This window comes from Podarcis filfolensis (genome assembly GCF_964270895.1).
Source record: "Podarcis filfolensis genome assembly, chromosome: 16".
NCBI classification, from domain to species: Eukaryota; Metazoa; Chordata; class Lepidosauria; order Squamata; family Lacertidae; genus Podarcis; species Podarcis filfolensis.
In genome coordinates, this window is record NC_139620.1 from 12,708,929 (window position 1) to 12,728,345 (window position 19,417).

Consider the following 19,417-nt stretch of genomic DNA (forward strand, 5'->3'; position numbering starts at 1 on the left):
CCCCATGCCCAAAATAGACGACCTGCTCGCGACGGTAAGGAAAGGACGCGTTTTCACCAAGTTGGATCTGCGAGGCGCGTACAACCTGATTCGTGTGCGGGAGGGCGACGAGTGGAAGACGGCCATGTTCACACCACTGGGCACCTACGAATACAGAGTTATGCCCTTCGGATTACAAAATGGCTCTCACTGTTTTCAAGCCTTTATGCATCACGTGTTGGCGGGACTCCTTTACAAGAAATGCGTATGCTTCCTGGACGACATCCTGATATTTTCTGAGTCGCGAGAAGCGCACGAGAGGGATGTCAGGGAAGTTCTGCGGAGACTAAAGGAGCACAGGCTGTACGCCAAGCTGGAGAAGTGCCAGTTCGACGTGACGGAGGTGGATTTCCTGGGCTATAAACTGTCGGACAAGGGGCTCGCCATGGACAGCGCCAAGGTTCGCTCAGTATTGGACTGGAAAAGCCCGCGCAATAGGAAGGAAGTCCAGCGGTTTGTCGGCTTTGCCAACTTTTATCGCAAGTTCATCAAGGGGTTCGCTATGCAAACGGCGGCCATCACCGACACGCTCAGCTCCAAGAAGAAGAAGTTTATCTGGACGGAGGAGGCGGAGCAGTCCTTTCAGAAACTCAAGCGTCTCTTCGCTTCCGAGGAGCAGCTGCTGCATGTAAATCCCAGCAGACCGATGAGGGTGGAGACGGACGCCTCAGACAGAGCCGTGGGAGCTGTACTGTTGCAACAAGACCAGCAGGGGGACTGGAGGCCGTGCGCCTTCTACTCAAGGAAGCTCAGCAAGTCGGAGCAGAATTACACCATCTGGGACAGGGAGTTGCTAGCCATCCATGCAGCGTTCAAAGCGTGGCGGCACTTCCTTATCGGAGCCAGGCACACAGTGCAGGTCCGCACGGACCACAAGAATCTAGAGTACTGGCGCACGGCGAGGTTCCTGAATCAGAGGCACATTAGATGGGCAGAGTTCTTCGCGGACTTCGACTTCAAGATAGAGTACATCCCGGGTGACAACAACATCATGGCGGATGCCTTGTCCAGAAAGCCGCAATACCTCGAGGAGGAGGCACCGTCGGCAGCCAAGCACATTTTCGCACCGGAAGCGTGGGCTTGCGCCTCGGCGACCGTGGATCTGGACGCCGTACGTCGAGCGTTGCGGGAGGACCCCTTCGCGCTAGCCAAGATGGAGGAGGTGCACAAGGGCACGGTGAGGGACGACGAGTTCCAGATCAGAGACGGTTTGCTCATCCGCAAGGGAGCACTCTACGTGCCGGGGAATGACCTCCGCGCGAGGGTGCTGCAGCAGCTACACGACGCCCCCACTGCCGGGCACTTTGGCAGAGAAAAGACTGTAGAACTAGTGACCAGAGACTTTTGGTGGCCCAAGATGCGGGGGGAAGTAGCGGATTACGTCTCGAGATGCGACACCTGCCAAAGGGCCAAGTCAGTGCACAAACCGCCGGCGGGATTGCTGGAACCGTTGCAGACGCCGTCTGAGCCGTGGGAACGGGTGGCCCTGGACTTTGTCACGGATCTGCCCGGTTCGAGGGGAAAGACGGCAGTGCTTGTGGTGGTGGACATGTTTACCAAGATGGCACACTTCATTCCGTGTGCGAAGGTGGCCACGGCAGAACAGACCGCCAAACTGTTCATAGACCACGTGTTTAAGGTCCACGGTCTGCCACGATCTATTCTATCCGACCGGGGGCGGCAGTTCATCTCGAACTTCTGGCAAAAGTTGATGGGCATCCTGAACGTCAAGATCAATCTAGCGTCGGCAAGACACCCGCAGACCAACGGACAAGCGGAGAGGGTCAACGCCATCATGCAGCAGTACCTGAGATGCTACGCCAATCAGCAGCCTAACACGTGGGTGGACTACCTGCCCCTCGCAGAGTTCGCTTACAACAATACGAAGCACGTGTCGACGGGGGTGACGCCGTTCTTCGCCAACAACGGGAGGCATCCCAGAACCTTCCCAGGTTTAGAGAGAGTGGGGGAGGGGGAGCCGCAGGCAGCGGAAGAATTAGCGTCAGAGTTGCAGGAAGTCCACGAACAGCTTAGGAGGCAGTTGGAACTGGCAAAGCACGCATACAAACTGCAGGCTGACAGACACAGGAGAGTAGGGGAAGACATACAGGTGGGAGACTGGGTTTGGTTAGCAGCGCAAGCAGTGCCGACCAGATCGTTGGCCAAGAAGAAGCTAGGGCATAAGCAGCTAGGGCCTTACCAAGTCCAGGCACAGGTCAATCCAGTGGCCTTCCGGTTAGCGCTTCCGGAGGGTTCCAGAATGCATCCGGTCTTCCATAGATCGGTGCTCACGCCCTACAAAGCACCGCATAGATTTCACGAGCCAGGCACAGCACCAGATCCGCCCAGAGAAGGACCCAGGGAAAGGGGGTCGCCAAGAGGGGAGCGCATCAACGAAGTCACAGAGATTTTAGACTCGAGATGGGGGGAAGAGGGAGTAGAATACCTTCTTGCCAGAGAGGATACCCCGGCCAGCGCCAACAGTTGGGTGCCGGGCTATGCCTTGGACGAGCCTCTTCTCAAGGAAGAGTTCCATGCCATTTTCCCACACAGGCCCATGCCAGCCGAGTATTTCGATGACTGGCTCTTCACACCCACACTTTCAGGCAGCACGTTCCAGGGGTTCGACTCGGACGAGGAGACGGCACCACACATACGCTCTCCGGAAGGTTCACCCTCGGGTTCTGCCTCAGACCGCTCCTATTGGTGGGATAATCAACCAGAGGAGCAGTGGCGCAGAAAGTGGCTGGGGGGTCCCTGGCAGGCATCACCCTCAGAGGGGGACGGGGGAGAGATGGACATGGACGTGTTGGGGGAGGACGTGGGATTTGAACACGAAGGCAGGGAGATGGAAGCAGAGGAGATCGACGTCGACGAGCGCACGGAGGACGAGCCAGACCTGCCCGATGTGATGTACGACACGAGGGAAGAACTGTATCCGGCACTCACCCCTGCCACGACGGAGCACCCAGAACCCACACCGGAAGGAGGGGAGGGGGGAAGGGGGGGCTTCGAGGGGGGGATGGATGTCAGGGGTTCAGGAGCAGAGGGAACGGATGGCGAGGAATCGGAAGGAGAGGTTAGCGATGATAGCCGTCCGAGATCTCTAAGTCTGTCCAGCGAATCGGAGGATTCACAGAAAGGGGCTCCCGTGGGCAGAGCTGGGGGGTTACCAAGAGGGGCACCCCAGGAAGAAGGGACCAGAGGGGATTCAGAGAGCAGCAGCTGGAAATCCGGACCAGCTACTCCACCAGAGAGCAGCAGGGGGGAGGAGTTCCAGGCACCAGCGACAGGCAGCTCTCCGGCAGCAGCCACGCCTGCGTCAGAGAGCGAGGAAACGGTAGAGAGGAGGGTCGGAGACAGCGCGCGCGCGCCAAGTTCAAATGTACCAGAGGGAGGCGCAATGAGCAGCCCGGAAAGGGAGCCAGGTCCTAAAGCCCGCCGAAGGGAGGGGGAGGAATCCGAAGGGTCCGCATCCGAGGCATCCAGGAAGGAAGGAACCCCGGGGGGTGGTAGGACCCAGAGGCGAAAGGAGAGACGCAAAAGGTGGAGCAAGGCTAGGGTCTTGAACTGGTGTACAGGAGGCGGAGATTCAGATGGGACTTCGCCGATCTAGGGAATAGACGTAGAGACGCACGCTAAGATGTGGAAATGGAAATTATACTTCAATAAAGACTTTATTCCGTTCTACCGGCTAGCGTTGGTCCTTTGTGAGCCGGGACCTAGAGGCAGTCTCTGACACGCGTCTTCTGGACTCTCGGCGTGACAGTTTCCGCCGAGGAGTGGGTGTCCCTACGGGAGGTCCTGAAACCTCCCCACTGTTCTCGCTTGAAGTGTCTCTGAGCCCTCCCTCCGACTCACTTTCCCTTGGAACTCCCCTTCTCCCCCTGCTGGTCCCCTCCTCCGCTGAGTGGTCTCTCTCACCCTCCATGAGCCCTTTCACCTCCTTCGTCTCAGATGACAGTTCCCTGACATCCACCTCCCCTCCAGGGCCCCCTTCACCCCCTTCCCTCCCCTCCTCTGCGGGAGGCGAGGGAGCAAAACCCCTGAAGGAACCTCCCTCATCTTCCGAAGTTTCGAACACTTCCCTCCACCTTTTGCTGTTTCCGGTTTCCAAGTATTCCTCCTCCTCGGAGTCTGTACCTCCTTCCAACTCCGATTCCCTGAATCCCTCCAGTTCCTCCTCATCGTCGGTGGTGCCAAAGTACTCCCTCCGGAACCTCGCTACTGGCTGAGGTTTCCTGGGGAACCTTTGGTGGAACGTTTCGATCAAGATCTCGTCATGGACCTCCTCTGCCTTCACCCAGGTGTTTTCCGACTCCGGTTCCCCTTCCCACGCGACCAAATACTCCACCTGATTACCCTTCCACCTGGAGTCGATGATTTCCGCCACATAGTTGCGGCCTTCCCTTTCTTCTATGGCTGGCCCCCGTGTGGATACCCCTTCACCTTCCCCCCTGTATGGTGACAGCAATGACCTGTGGAATACCGGGTGCAGTTTCATGTGGTTCGGTAACCGGAGTCTGAAAGCCACTGGGTTGACCTGTTGGATGACCTCAAATGGTCCCAATCTTTTGGGTCTCAATTTCTTGCAACCCCCCTTGAACGGCAATCCTTGGGTTGATAGCCAGACCCGACTCCCCACCCTAATTGTTTCGCCTTCCCTTCTGCTCTTGTCTGCCTGCCTCTTATATTCTTCTTTGGCCCTTTCTAAGTTGTGTTGGAGTTGACGATGGATCGCTTCCATTTCTTCTACAAAAAGTTCCGCGGCCGGAACACTCCATCTCTCTCCTCCTTCCCCTGGAAACGCCCTGGGGTGGCACCCATAATTAGCCAAAAAGGGGCTCATCCCGGTGGACACGTTCTCTGCATTATTGTAAGCAAATTCCGCTGGTGCCAACTTTTCGACCCAATCGTTTTCTCTGTCATTGACATAACACCTCAGGTATTGTTGAAGGATACCGTTTGCCCTCTCCGCCTGCCCATTGGTCTCAGGGTGCCTGGCAGTCGAAAAGTTGACCTCTACGTGCAACAAGCTCATAAGCTTCCTCCAGAATCTGGACGTGAACTGTTTCCCTCTGTCGGAAACCACCCTCAAGGGGGCGCCATGCAGCCTAAAAATATGTTCTACAAACAATTTCGCTGTCTCTTCCGCCGTGACTGCATGTGAGCAAGCTACAAAGTGACCCATCTTAGTTAACAGGTCTACTACGACTAGTATGGCGGTTTTCCCCTGGGATTTGGGCAGATCAGTCATAAAATCTATCGACACCGCCTCCCACGGTCGTTCTGGTGTGGGTAACGGTTCTAATAACCCCGCGGGTGCCCGCCTTTCTCCTTTGGCTCTCTGGCATTGGTCACACCTTCTCACATACTCCCGTACATCCTCCCTCACCTTGGGCCACCAAAACTCCCTGGTCACCAACCACATGGTCTTGTGTTGCCCAAAATGCCCCGCTGTGGGATTGTCGTGCAGCTGTTTGAGTACTCTCCCCCTCAATTCCCCTTCGGGTATATATAGCGCCCCTTTGTAATACAATGCCCCGTTTCTTTCTTCAAAACCTCCGGGGTCTTCTCCCTCTCTCCTTAAACCTCTGAGCTTATCCTGGGCGTACTCATCATTTACCGTTCCCTCTACCAGTTCTCTTTGCCCCACCCAGGCCGCACCACACACCCAGTGGTCCTCTGGGATAATATGTCTCTCTTCTGGCGCTCCCTCCCCCTCCAAATATTCAGGTTTGCGAGAGAGAGCGTCCACTCTGATGTTTTCTGGACCTGGCACATAGCAGATTTCAAAATGGAATTTGGAGAACTCCTGGGCCCATCTCACTTGTCGTTGGTTGAGCACTCGTGTCGTTCTCCAATACTCCAAATTCTTGTGGTCCGTACACACTTGCACCTTATGCTGTGCGCCAATTAGTAAGTGTCTCCATCTCCGGAACGCTTCGTGAATGGCGAGTAGTTCTCGGTCATATACCGTGTAGTTCCTCTCGGATTTGTTCAGCTTACGCGAAAAGAAGGCACACGGTCTCCATTCCGACTTATTGCTCCCTGGCTGAAGCAGCACCGCCCCCACCGCCCGGTCTGAGGCATCAGTTTCCACTCTCATGGGTTTTTGTAAATCCACATGCAGGAGCTGTTCTTCCGAAGCGAATGCCTTTTTCAATTCCTCAAAAGCGTGCTCCGCCTCCGCCGTCCAAACGAATTTCTTCTTGCTGCTTAGACAGTCCGTGATGGGAGCCGTTAAGTGGGCAAAGTTCTTGATGAATTTACAGTAAAAGTTCCCAAACCCTAAGAACCTTTGCACATCTTTTTTCGTTTTCGGTGTCTTCCATTCCAGCACCGCCTGGACCTTGCCTGGATCCATGGCTAATCCCTTGTCTGATAAGCGGTACCCCAGGAATTCCACCTCCTTGGTGTGGAACTGACACTTCTCCAATTTCACCCACAACTGGTTTGCTTGCAGCTGGCTCAGCACTTCCCTGACATCCTTTACATGCTGCTCCTCATTCTCTGAATATATCAGCACGTCATCGAGGAAGGCCATGCAATTCTTGTAGAGCAAAGGTCCCAGTACATGGTTCATGAGCGATTGAAAACAGGCGGAGCCTGCTTGTAATCCAAAGGGCATAACGAGATATTCGAAAGCCCCTAGGGGGGTGAACATCGTTGTCTTCCATTCATCCCCCTTCTTTATTCGTATCAGGTTGTAAGCTCCTCTCAGGTCCAGTTTCGTGAATATCTTTCCCTTCCTCACCCTGGTCAAAATGTCATCAATCCTGGGCATGGGGAAAGTCACTGGTTCTGACACGGCATTTAACCGCCGGTAGTCCACGACCAATCTCGGTTTATCCGTGTTTTTTTTGTCCACAAAAAACACTGGGCTGCCCCCCACCGCTCTGGACTCTCTGATGAAACCTCTCTTCAGGTTTTTGTCAATAAACTCCCTCAACTCCTGCATTTCCCTGTCTGACATGGCGTACAGCTTGCCCACGGGGAGCTGGGCCCCAGGGACCAGGTTAATTTGGCAGTCAAAGTCTCTATGCGGTGGTAGTTTATCTGCTTCCCTTTCGCTGAAGACCTTGCTCAGGTCAGCGTATTGTTTGGGCACCTTCCCTTTGTCCGCCACTTCCGTCCCTGCTAGGGAGGCTTTTGCCCCTTCTGGCACCTTCCCCTCTTTGCAGTGTTCCAGGCAATGTGCTGACCCAAAGGAGACCACTCTCTGATGCCAGCCCACCAGCGGGTCATGCAACGCTAGCCAGCTCATTCCCAAAATGACTGGCGCCCCTCCCAGGGTGGCTACATTGAACGCTATCCTTTCGGTGTGCCTTGCCACCCTCATAACCATTGGGACGGTCTGTAGGCTAACTTTTCCCCCCAACAGCTCCCGCCATCCCTTGCCATTCCTTTCTTTGCGGGCAGACTCTGGCAAAGTGACCTGGCTGCTGGCAGAGATAACATTCCTTGGCGCTCTTTCCCTCCTTCTTCCTCCCTTCACTGGGATTTGAAACTGCGCGCGTGCGCGCTGTTCCAACCTCCATCGGCTCTCCGGGCGGGAAACTTGGTTCTGGAATCTCTGGAATGCGGAAATCCCTCCAACGCTCTCCTTTCCCCTCCCGCTTCTCCAAGGCTCTTGCCTCCTGGCGCGCTCCAATGGTCAGCGCTGATTTGGTCAGCTGGTCCATAGACTCCGCCCTGGGCGTCCGGGAAAGTTCGTCTTTCACCGCCGAAGAAAGCCCCTCTTCAAAGAGCATTTGAATGGGTTCCGCCGATAGGTCCCACCCCAATTTATGTATCAACATTGTAAACTCAGTCCAGTACTCACGAACCGATCGGCTCCCCTGTTTGCAAGCCATCAATTGTCTGCGCACCAGTCCCTGTTCAATCTCGCTGGAAAACATCAAATCCATGGCGCGAAAAAACTTCCTCGCGTCCTTCAGCATGTCACTATTCCCTGCCATCAGGGGCCTGACCCAGTCTCTCGCCCCTCCTTCGAGATGGCCAATCACAAACGCCACTCGCGATGCCTCATCGGGAAAGTCGTTAAACTGCAGTTCGAGAGCATACTGCATCTCTGTCCTAAAGGCTTGGTAGTTCCTGGGGTCCCCCCCAAACTTCTGCACCATTCCTGGCATCTTTCTTGCTAGTGTAGCGCCTTTTGCCTTTTCTGCATCCTGCGCCCTCCTTTCTTCTAGCCTCGCCGTTTGCATTGCTAGCTGGAGTTCCAACACTCTGTACCTTTCTTCCAGACTTGGACTTTCTCCAGCTCCTGCTGCTCCTCCGGCTCCGGCTGGGTTGCTCATGATGCCTCTCTGCACAAGCTGCTTTCAGGGACTGTCCGATTGCTGTGATGGGATGGTGAGCTGCTTGTGCGTAAAATCCTGATCCCTCAGAGTTTGGCTAAGTTCCCAAACCTCTGTCTGTGATGGAGCTCCTTAAGCATGGCTCCATCAATCGCTCGTAGAATCGGACAGTGGGCGTTTACGGAACTTCTTCCAGCATAAAAGCTCCTTAACGGAAACGCGTCTTCTGGACTCTCGGCGTGACAGTTTCCGCCGAGGAGTGGGTGTCCCTACGGGAGGTCCTGAAACCTCCCCACTGTTCTCGCTTGAAGTGTCTCTGAGCCCTCCCTCCGACTCACTTTCCCTTGGAACTCCCCTTCTCCCCCTGCTGGTCCCATCCTCCGCTGAGTGGTCTCTCTCACCCTCCATGAGCCCTTTCACCTCCTTCGTCTCAGATGACAGTTCCCTGACACAAGGTTAAGGGATGTGAGTGGCGCTGTGGTCTAAACCACCAAGCCTCTTGGGCTTGCTGATCAGAAGGTCAGTGGTTTGAATCCCTGCGACGGGGTGAGCTTCCGTTGCTCGGCCTGTAAAGCGAGATGAGCGCTGCAACCCCAGAGTCGTCTGCGACTGGACTTAACTGTCAGGGGTCCTTTACCTTTTTTTAAAGCAAGGTTAATCAATTTTAATGGGTTTACTCTGAGTAGAACTTAGCTGCATACAAGCCACAGAAACCAGTTCACGCATTCTATTCCTCAAAGGAGGCTGGTATGCCACATTTGCACTCCTTGTTTCCTCACCACCTGAAGTGTGCTTGGTGGGCATGACTGACATGGCCTTCTCAGTGGTGGCACCTGAGCTGTGGGAATCCCCTGCTGCAGGAGATTTAGCTAGCTCTCCTTTTTATTTCTTTTTGGACACCAGATAAAACTTTTCTTTTAAAGGATACCCCTTTTCTAGATAGCCACATTGAGAGACAAGCTTGCGACAGCCTGTTTTATGACCGCTGCTTGCTGTTTCTCTCCTTCTAGAATTTTGTCTTAGGTACCTTTTGTCTGTTGACTTTTGTAAAAAAAAAAAAAATGCCTTGTGGCTTCTGTTTTTAGAATAGAAAGGTATTTTTTTAAAGTCTTAATAAAAATGTAAATAATTATTAAAAAAAGTCTCCCTCTCTGGTCTTTAAGCAATTGTAAATGTGGAATAGAATTCCTCCTTTGCCTCCTTAATGTCTCCAGAAGAATGGAGGGCTAACTTATTTCTCTGTAACACCTCAATTAGGAGAGGCGATGCAGTCCCTGGACACAGTGGTTAGCTGTCAATTCTGTGTCCAGGGCATCTATCTACCGTCTCCATCTGGTATGCTGTCTCAGACCTTGCCTGCCTGCGCACTGTCTCGCCAGAGTGATACATCCTCTGGTTATCTCCTGCTTGGACTACTGCAATGTACTCTACGTGGGGCTACCTTTGAAGATGACTTGGAAACTACAGCTAATCCAGAATGTGGCAGCTAGACTGGTGACTGGGAGCAGATAAATAACAGCAGTTAAATTTGAAAACAATATAATGTAGACACCTGTGGCAGAGACCTGTTTATCCAGCTAGGGTAGCTTGTTGATGCAACATATTGTTTCCAGTTACAGGTAGGTAGCCGTGTTGGTCTGCCAAAGTCAAAACAAAATAAGAAAAATCCCAGTAGCACCTTGGAGACCAACTAAGTTTGCTATTGGTATGAGCTTTCGTGTGCATACACACTTCAGATATTTGAAGTAGTGTGCATGCACATGAAAGCTCATACCAATAACAAACTTAGCTGATCTCTAAGGTGCTACTGGAAGGAAATTTTTTATATTGTTTCCAGAAAGTGCAGGGGTGCCAACTTGAATAAAGTATTTGGGGGGCCCCAGGTAAGGGACCTCAGCCCTTTGGAGTTGGCTCCTATGGCTGTTGTATCTCAACAGGAACGCTGTTCCACAGAACAGGGGCAGCCACACTGAAAGCCCTGCTCTGTGAAGTGGGCTTGTGATATCTTTGGAACTTGCAGGGGAAATTCTACAGGAACCTCCGGCCCTCCAGAAGTTGCTGAACCCCCACTCCCAGCAGCCCCATGGCTGGGATGGGAACTGTAGTTCAGCGACACCCGGAGGACCAAAGGTTCCCTAGCCCCAATGTAAGGGCTAAGGCAGTCTCTCGAGTGACTTTGTCCCCATGGATGAAGGAACTGAGAAAAAGTGAGTAAACACTTTCCTGAGTTGGTGGGGCAAATGGTATCATACTCCCCCACTTCACATATCCCCCCCTCCCAACAGTATTTAATGGTTACTTGGTAACAGATGAGGTAGCGCTTTCCCTGTGATGTCACTCCAAGCATCAGGTAGAAAATGGGTGGTTAAATTCATTTGCCACAGGGAAAAATTGACAGCCCACTGCAGGTACACAAGGGTTTGTACGTGGTTAGAAGGGGGGGTTTCTGCCTCTAGTTTTCTCTACTTTATCTGCGGTGGTTGCTGGGGTGTATTGAATTTGTACCTACCTCAAGCCCAACACTCACAGAAGGAGGCCCTGACGTGTAAGTAAGAAAAGAGATCTTCCATCAGGGAAGTTAAGGGTATAGGCTTGGTCCACAGACACTGAGCTTGGAATTCCGGAGTTCAGGAATGAGGCAAGATGTTCAGGACTGAGGGAAGAGGTCCCAGTGGTTTCTGTGCCCCTGGCCTCATTTCTAAGATGAAGCGCGATGGGCTCACCTGCTTTGCGGGACTGTGGAGATCCCAAATGAGTGTTCTCCTCCTCTTGAGTTTTCTCCCCATCGCAGCCTCCTCCAGCCCCTGCAGAGACTTTCTGTTCTGCTTTGAGGTGGTGGGGAGGAGCCAGGATCCCGATCCGACTTCTAAAGTGGCTGGTTGAGGCCCACCAGGGAGACTCCACCTCCCATCAATTAGTTCCTTCTCCTGGTTTCCTCCTGCTCTGGGCACTGCCAACACAAAGGCTTATGATGCTATCGGGAGAGCAGTCTCTCTCTCTCGGATTCATTTAGCTGTCATAATATTGGTTTCCTTGCTTTGGGATCTGATGATCTGCCCATGCTAAGCCAAGCTGCCAAGCTGCTACAGTATTTTTTATAGAGCAGCCTTTGCCAGCCTGGTGCCCTCCAGGTGGATAGCTCAGTTGATTAGAGCAGGGTGCTGAAGACAACAAGGTTGCAGGTTCAATCCCCTTATGGGACAGCTGCATATTTCTGCATATTTCTGGACTAGATGATCCCTTCCAACTCTACAATTCCAGGATTCTATGTTTGTATTTTGGACTACAATTCCCATTAGCCTCACCAGCAGAGGGCAAATGGGGTTGCAGTCAAAAAACATTTGGTTGGCGAGGACTGATATAGTCATCAATATACAGGACATTTGTTGATTTAGACAGGCCCCTGCTCCCAAGGGGTTTACAATCTAAATTTTAGCCGAAGTTAAATAACAGAAGTGGCAGGGATGGGGAGGGCGGCAAAGACAGGCAAAGGGGGGCGGGCGATTAATGCATATTAATTTTGGTTGATTAATCATCTGTCTTTTAAAGTGATTAAATGGAAATGAATTTGCAAATGAGAAAACGCACCTCGGGGTGCTGGAGAAATCTTGTTGAATAAACAAGCCGTATCACTCATTGTCAGAAGGAAAGGCCACTAGTATTTATTCGTTATATGTCCTATTATAGCAACAGGCCGGACCCAAAATAGCTTTTCTGAAACAGACACGGCTGCCCTTGACTTTCAGCTGCACTGATTAAAATTGCTATTAGTCGTAGCTGGAATGGCATTTAGGCAGCACCATTTGAACATTACAAGTCATCCTGACGATGGTCTTGCAAAGTAGGCCATGATTGTTACCCAGTGCTCCCTCATGTTGCAGCTGAGGCTGAGAGAATAATGGCTTCACTAAGGCCTCTTAGTGATTTCATGGATGAGGTAAGAGGATGGTCTTAGTCACTGCATGCACCAGCTGGTGTGTGTGTGTATACACAGAAACCAAAATATATTGGTATTTTCAGCCTTTTGTCCTGTTTGGTATGACCATGGGTCCTGTGGGGAACGCAGAGAGCCATGTGTGTGTAGAAAGGAACTGACATCTATTTTGCTGAACTATTGTCGATTCCCACCTAGAGGTTTTGAGTTAATTAATTAATTAATAAATAATAATAATAAAATTTATTACTTATACCCCGCCCGTCTGGCTGGGCCTCTCCAGCCGCTCTGGGCAGCTTCTAACACAATATTAAAAGCACAATAAAACATCAAACATTAAAATTTTCCCTAAACAGGGCTCCCTTCAGATGTCTTCTAAAATTCAGATAGCTATTTATCTCCTTGACATCTGATGGGAGGGCGTTCCATAGGACGGGCGCCGCTACCAAGAAGGCCCTCTGCCTGGTTCCCCATAACCTCGCTTCTTGCAGTGAGGGAACTGCCAGAAGGCCCTCGGAGCTGGACCTCGGTGTTAAGGGAAGACTTGATGCTGGATGATGCCCCCGATTCAAGAAACCACAATAATCATAGATATTATTATTATTAAGATTTATATACCGCCCTTCATCGAAAGATCTTAGGGTGATTTGCTAAATAAAAACACAAGATAATAGCACAAATAAATAGTTAAAACAGAAAAAACAAAACAATAACTGCCCCCTCCCCCAAACACATTTAAAAGGTTGCAGAATATTAATCAGCCAAAGGCCTGGTTAAAGAGGAACATGTTTGCCAGACGGTTACAGCCAAACCTCCCTAGGAAGAGCCAGAAACGGAGCTGCAGCAGAAAAGGCCCGTTCTCCTGTTGCCTCCCTCCAGGCTTCTCGCAAAGGGGGCACACAAAGAAGGGCCTCAGAGGATGATCACAGAGTCTGGGTCGGTTGATATGGGCAGAGGCGGTCCTTGAGGTATATTGTGGTCCTGAGCTGCTTAAAAGCTTGAGAGAATAAAGAGGTTTCCACCTGATGCCAAAAGGGTAACTAAAATGATTTAAGGGGCCAGAGCAACTCCCCTATGAGGAGACGTTACAACCTTGGGGGTTTTTCAGGTTGGTTTAGTGCAGGGGTCAGCAAACTTTTTCAGCAGGGGGCCGGTCCACTGTCCCTCAGACCTTGTGGGGGGCCGGACTATATTTTTTTGGGGGTGAAATGAATGAAATCCTATGCCCCACAAACCCAGAGATGCATTTTAAATAAAAGCACATATTCTACTCATGTGAAAACACCAGGCAGGCCCCACAAATAACCCAGAGATGCATTTTAAATAAAAGGACACTTTCTACTCATGTAAAAACATGCTGATTACCAGACCGTCCATGGGCCGGATTTAGACGGTGATTGGTCTGGATCTGGACCCCAGGCCTTAGTTTGCCTACCCATGGTTTAGTATGAAAAAAGGAGTGTGCATAAAGTGATATCATCATCATCACCATCATTTTATTTGCATGCTGCTTTTCCACAGTTTAAAACAATGCTCAAGGCAGCTGACAACATGACAAGATTTACATAATTACAAAAGTCGTAAACAATAAATAAACCACATAAAAAAATACACAACCAAATGGACAACAATTTCCACATAAATCAAAATCTAAAACTAAGAATACAGCATTAATATCACAGTTTAAATGTCATAGATAAAAAATAACAGCAATTTTAAAAAACAACAAGAAACACAGCCCTCTCTGCCCAGCAGCAGCTCTTATATGGCCTGTCAGGCCCTGCCCTAGACTAGGTGGTGAGCGGCAGGACTGGGGCCCTCCTCTGATGTGAAGCTTTTCTCACAGTTCCCCACCTGCTGTGTTTGCCTACAATAAATTTCCCCCTTTTTTTTGCAAAGGGAAAATATTTGGGGGGAACTAGTAGGGTTGCTGTCACCATCTGCGCCACGAAATTAAAAGACGCCTGCTTCTTGGTAGAAAAGCAATGACAAACCTAGACAGCATCTTAAAAAGCAGAGACATCACCTTGCCAACAAAGGTCCGTATAGTTAAAGCTATGGTTTTCCCAGTAGTGATGTATGGAAGTGAGAGCTGGACCATAAAGAAGGCCGATCGCCGAAGAATTGATGCTTTTGAATTATGGTGCTGGAGGAGACTCTTGAGAGTCCCATGGACTGCAAGAAGATCAAACCTACCCATTCTGAAGGAAATCAGCCCTGAGTGCTCACTGGAAGGACAGATCCTGAAGCTGAGACTCCAATACTTTGGCCACCTCATGAGAAGAGAAGACTCCCTGGAAAAGACCCTGATGTTGGGAAAGATGGAGGGCACAAGGAGAAGGGGATGACAGAGGACAAGATGGTTGGATAGTGTTCTCGAAGCTACCAGCATGAGTTTGACTAAACTGCGGGAGGCAGTGGAAGACAGGAGTGCCTGGCGTCCTCTGGTCCATGGGGTGATGAAGAGTTGGACACGACTAAACAACAACAGAGTAGGGTTGCTGGAAACCACCGGAGGGGACAGAGCGCTTTTGTGCTCAGGTCTTGCTTGTGAACTTCCCAGAGGCATCTGGGTGGGCATTGTGAAAACAGGAAGCTGGGCTGGATGGGCCTCTGGCCTGATCTAGATCTTCTTGTGTTATCATGCTATGCTCATGGGATTATGGGAGCTGGAGTCCAGCTCTATCTGGAGGACCACAAGTTCCCCACACATCCTCTAATAAGACATAGAAAGTGAGCGTGCTTGGGCAATTCTCCCTTCCCCACTAGGCAATGGATCTCCTAGGTGTGTTCCCAGCTGCCAAGGCCTTCTTGGAATAAATCTTGCCTGACTGATGTGTCAGTATCCAGAGCAGCCTCATGCAATCTGTGGCCAGCTCACACCCAGCCCAACAACTGGATGTTGTGTCTTGATTCTCCTTTTCTTTGCAGTGCCAGACAGGAAGCCACCCCTCTGAAAAATAGAGGCTGCTACACAGGCCTGATGGGCTTGGTGGGTTACCCAGAATTGATCTAGGCACACCCAGGCTCTTGGGTCAATGTTTAGAACAGGTGTTGGGAATTTTGACCCTCCAGAAATTGCTGAACTGCAACTCCCATCATCCTTGGCCATGCTGCTTGGGGCTGATAGGAGCTGTAGTTCAGCAACATTTGGAGGACCAGTGGTTCCTCACATCCCTTTAGAGTAGGGTTCCCCAAACTTGGATCTCCAGCTGTTGTTGGACTACAACTCCCATCATCCCCAGCTAGCAGGATCAGTGGTCAGGGATGATGGGAACTGTAGTCCAAAAAGAGCTGAAGATCCAAGTTTAGGAAACTCTGCTTTAGAGGATGTTATACTTGTGCTCTGAACCCCACTCTCCCTCTTCGCCTTCTCTCACCCACCTCCTTTCAGACAATCCATGGCTGTTTCTTGTTTTTATAAGTACTTGTATGCCAAGTGGGCTGGGGTAGAGGGAGAGTATAGGCAGAGTTCAGCCAGAATCAGATTCTTTCAGGAACTTGAACCAGGTCTTTCAGGACCCTGGACAGCAGAGCCCAGGGAGCAAATGATTTGATCCCACTTGAGTGGGATGTGTGGGAGAACTTTAACTCCTCAGATATTCATCAGTCCCAGTCAGGATGACCAGTGGTCCCAGGGATCGTAGAATCATAGAACTGTAGAGTTGAAGGGACCACTAGGGTCATGCTCTACCAACTGAGCTATATGAGTTGCTGTCCAGCAGCCTCTGCAAGGCCCAAACTTTCCCATCCCTGAACTAGAGTTCATGTTCTCAAGCCCTTCTCTGCACGCTGGGTGGGACCTCTCCTCCTCAGGTTCTGCCTCCTTGTTGAGGTGAGTAGAGCCTTAAAGGGGCAGCTGTCTATCCTGGAACCTGGCATTCTGTTATGCTCTCGGCTGCCTTACGCTGGGCAGGCTGCCTCTGTTAGTGAGCAGGTGTTGATACAATGCAAGGCCCTCACAGAAGAGAAGTGGGAGCCCCTTTTCCAGCCCGGGTCTTGATGGATGCAGTCTCTGAGGATCCAGGCTGAGCAGCAGGGCATCAGAAGTAGGGGTCCCTGGTTTTGGACTACAATTCTCATCATCCCTGACCACTGGCCCTGCTAGCGAAGGATGATGGGAGTTGTAGTCCAAAAACAGCTGGAGATCCAAGAATGTGCTGGATTATGCCCATTTAGTCCAGCATCCTGTCCTCATGGTGACCACCCAGAGGCTTCTGGGAAACCAGAATCTGAGCACAACAGCACTCCCTGCTGCCTGTGAGTCCCAGAAACTGGCATACTGCCTTCTATCGGATGAGGCAAAGCATAAGGAGGTAAAGCATGAGGTTGAATCCTGACAAGACAGAAGTACTGTTCTTAGGGGACAGGGGGTGGGCTGGTGTGGAGGACTCCCTGGTCCTGAATGGGGTAACTGTGCCCCTGAAGGAGCAGGTGCGCAGCTTGGGAGTCATTTTGGACTCACAGCTGCCCATGGAGGCACAGGTCAGTTCTGTATCCAGGGCAGCTGTCTACCAGCTCCATCTGGTACACAGGCTTAGACCCTACCTGCCTGCGGACTGCCTCGCCAGAGTGGTGCATGCTCTAATTATCTCCCGCTTGGACTACTGCAATGTGCTCTACGTGGGGCTACCTTTGAAGGTGACCCGGAAACTACAACTAATCCAGAATGCGGCAGCTAGACTGGTGACTGGGAGCAGCCGCTGAGACCACATAACACCGGTTTTAAAAGACCTACACTGGCTCCCAGTACGTTTCCGAGCACAATTCAAAGTGTTGGTGTTGACCTTTAAAGCCCTAAACTGCCTCGGCCCAGTATACCTGAAGGAGCGTCTCCACCCCCATCATTCTGCCCGGACGCTGAGGTCCAGCGCCGAGGGCCTTCTGGCGGTTCCCTCACTGCGAGAAGCAAAGCTACAGGGATTATTATTATTATTATTATTACCACTGTGGCTATTAACCACCAATAGCTTTATGCCAGGGTTCAAACCTGGGACACTCTGTATGCATTTATACGACACTTCACCTTCATTGGGTGGCCCTTGATTTAGTAGATATGAGAGGAGGAGGAACACAAGCTATCTGTGCTTTACCCAAATGCTTTCCTTCCTAGCTATGCCCATTGGAAGCAGACACTGAGAATAACACACCAAGCCTAGTGAAGATGAACGACGAGGAGCAAAACCACTCAGCCTTCTTCATCAGGGTGAAGAACCCAGCTGAGCGGGTAAGTTGCCACCAGTGCACCACTTGAATCACAGAGCTGGAAGGGACACTCAGGGTCATCTAGCTCAACCCCCTCCAATGCAGGAGAGTTGCTTGCGGGCAAGGGAATTTGTGGCGACAGAGCAGGGTACTTTATCTGTCGCTCCAGATGTTGGGATGAACCGATGCTAGTGCCCGCTGGCAACGAGGCCAACAGTAGGTGGAGCCAGAGCCAATGATAGGTGGAGCTGCACTGGCGGAGGAAGGGGGGTGCGGTGGGTGTGGTCCACCTGGAATGTCATCCCTGGTGTGTGTGTGACATTGCTGCCCCGCCCCCCTGGGATGCTCGTGGACAGCCTCTGTGGAGCTGATTCCTTTTCTTCCCCTCTGAATTCTACAAAGGCAACACTGAGAATTAGGAGAAGGAGGCCGGCATCTGGGGTCGCCCACTGGGCTGGTTGTAAGGAAAGAGGCATGCAGGTGGAGACTGGCTGAAGGCGGGCTGGACTTGGCAGAGCAACCTAATAAACCAGGGGCCAGCAAACTTTTTCATCAAGGGGCCGGTCCACTGTCCTTCAGAACATGTGGGGGGCCGGACTATATTTTGAAAAAAATAATAATGAACGAATTCCTATGCCCCACAAATAACCCAGAGAAGCATTTTAAATGAAAGGACACATTCTACTCATGTAAAAACACACTGATTCCCGGACCGTCCACAGGCCGGATTGAGAAGGCGAATGGGCCGGATACAGCCCCCGGGCCTTAGGTTGCCTACCCCTGTAATAAACCTAGAAGGCTGGAGTTAAAAGAGACAGGGGTCCACATCCCCACTAAACCAGGAAGTGCATTGGGCGACACTGAATCAGGAGTTCATTTATCAGTGTAGCCTAGATCATAGATCTGTGATGAAGCTGAGGCAGGTTGGGAGGCAGGGGGAGAGATATAGCCTTCTAGGCTACCTTGAGTTGCTTGGTGAAAGGGTAGACTATTAAAAGGAAGGGGAGATGATGAAGAAGAAATGTGTAAGACATATTCATCTTCCTATTTCTCTTCTTTTCCTGCTGAGCACAAAACTGCCAGCAGAGGGAGCTTCATCATAACTGGGGGAGGGGAGGGGAGGAGAACCACCACCTCTGAAATATCCGTGTTATGGTATTTGTTGACTTTTGAGAGGGCCCTCCCCTCCTTACTTTTCATTGAAGATTTTCTTGTGTAACAAAAAAGTACATATAGCGTCTCCACTTTCATTTCATAGAGTCTTTCTCACAGTTCGTTTACATGTGGTAAGAGACATTCTTGTCATAGACATTATGTGGGAAAAGAGAGGAGACAGAGGTGGGAAGAGATAATGTTGTTTCATTCTAGTGCAGGGTTTTTGTAGGGTGTGTGTGTGTGTGTGTGTGTGTGTGTGTGTGTGTGTGTGTGTTTTGTCATATTTCAAACAGTGAAAATCCAGACAAAAAAGGGTGGGTTGTTTACTGTTTTTACATTTTGCCCAAAGGAGTTTTTTTGGGAAAAAATGCATTTTTAAAAATGTTTTGGAGCTTCTTTAAAGTAAAATTGCCAGAAACAGCACTGCCGACAAGGGTTGCCATACATCCAGATTTTCCCAGAACCATTGCAGGCTGGTTAGCTGGTTTGTATGGGCCAGATTAGGCATATTCAGTGCTTTTTTTCTGGGGGTACACATACCCCTAAAATTTTTGTGAATCTAAGTTTGGCCGCATTGAGGGGCAGTATTTCAATATGAGTAGGAATATGAGAGTACCCCATAACATTTGTTTTTTTTAAGAAAAAAAAAGTACTGGGCGTATTAATTCATATGCTGTGGTGGTGGTGGAATAGGTCAGTTCTATTGTTGTGCTGTATATGTGATAAAGAGGGGGCATGGGTGGTGCTGTGGGTTAAACCACAGAGCCTAGGAATTGCTGAT

The 19,417-nt window shown here is 50.9% G+C and overlaps 1 protein-coding gene across 1 annotated transcript in view; it reads left to right on the forward strand.

Annotated features, from left to right (window-relative positions):
• The window catches only part of LOC310752105 (uncharacterized protein), a 37,797-nt gene that overhangs the window by 9,553 nt on the left and 8,827 nt on the right, over positions 1-19,417 (forward strand). The window contains exon 4 of the mRNA XM_083591865.1: positions 17,390-17,503. Coding sequence (XP_083447991.1) covers positions 17,390-17,503 — 114 coding nt within the window. The remainder of the gene's footprint in view (positions 1-17,389; positions 17,504-19,417) is intronic.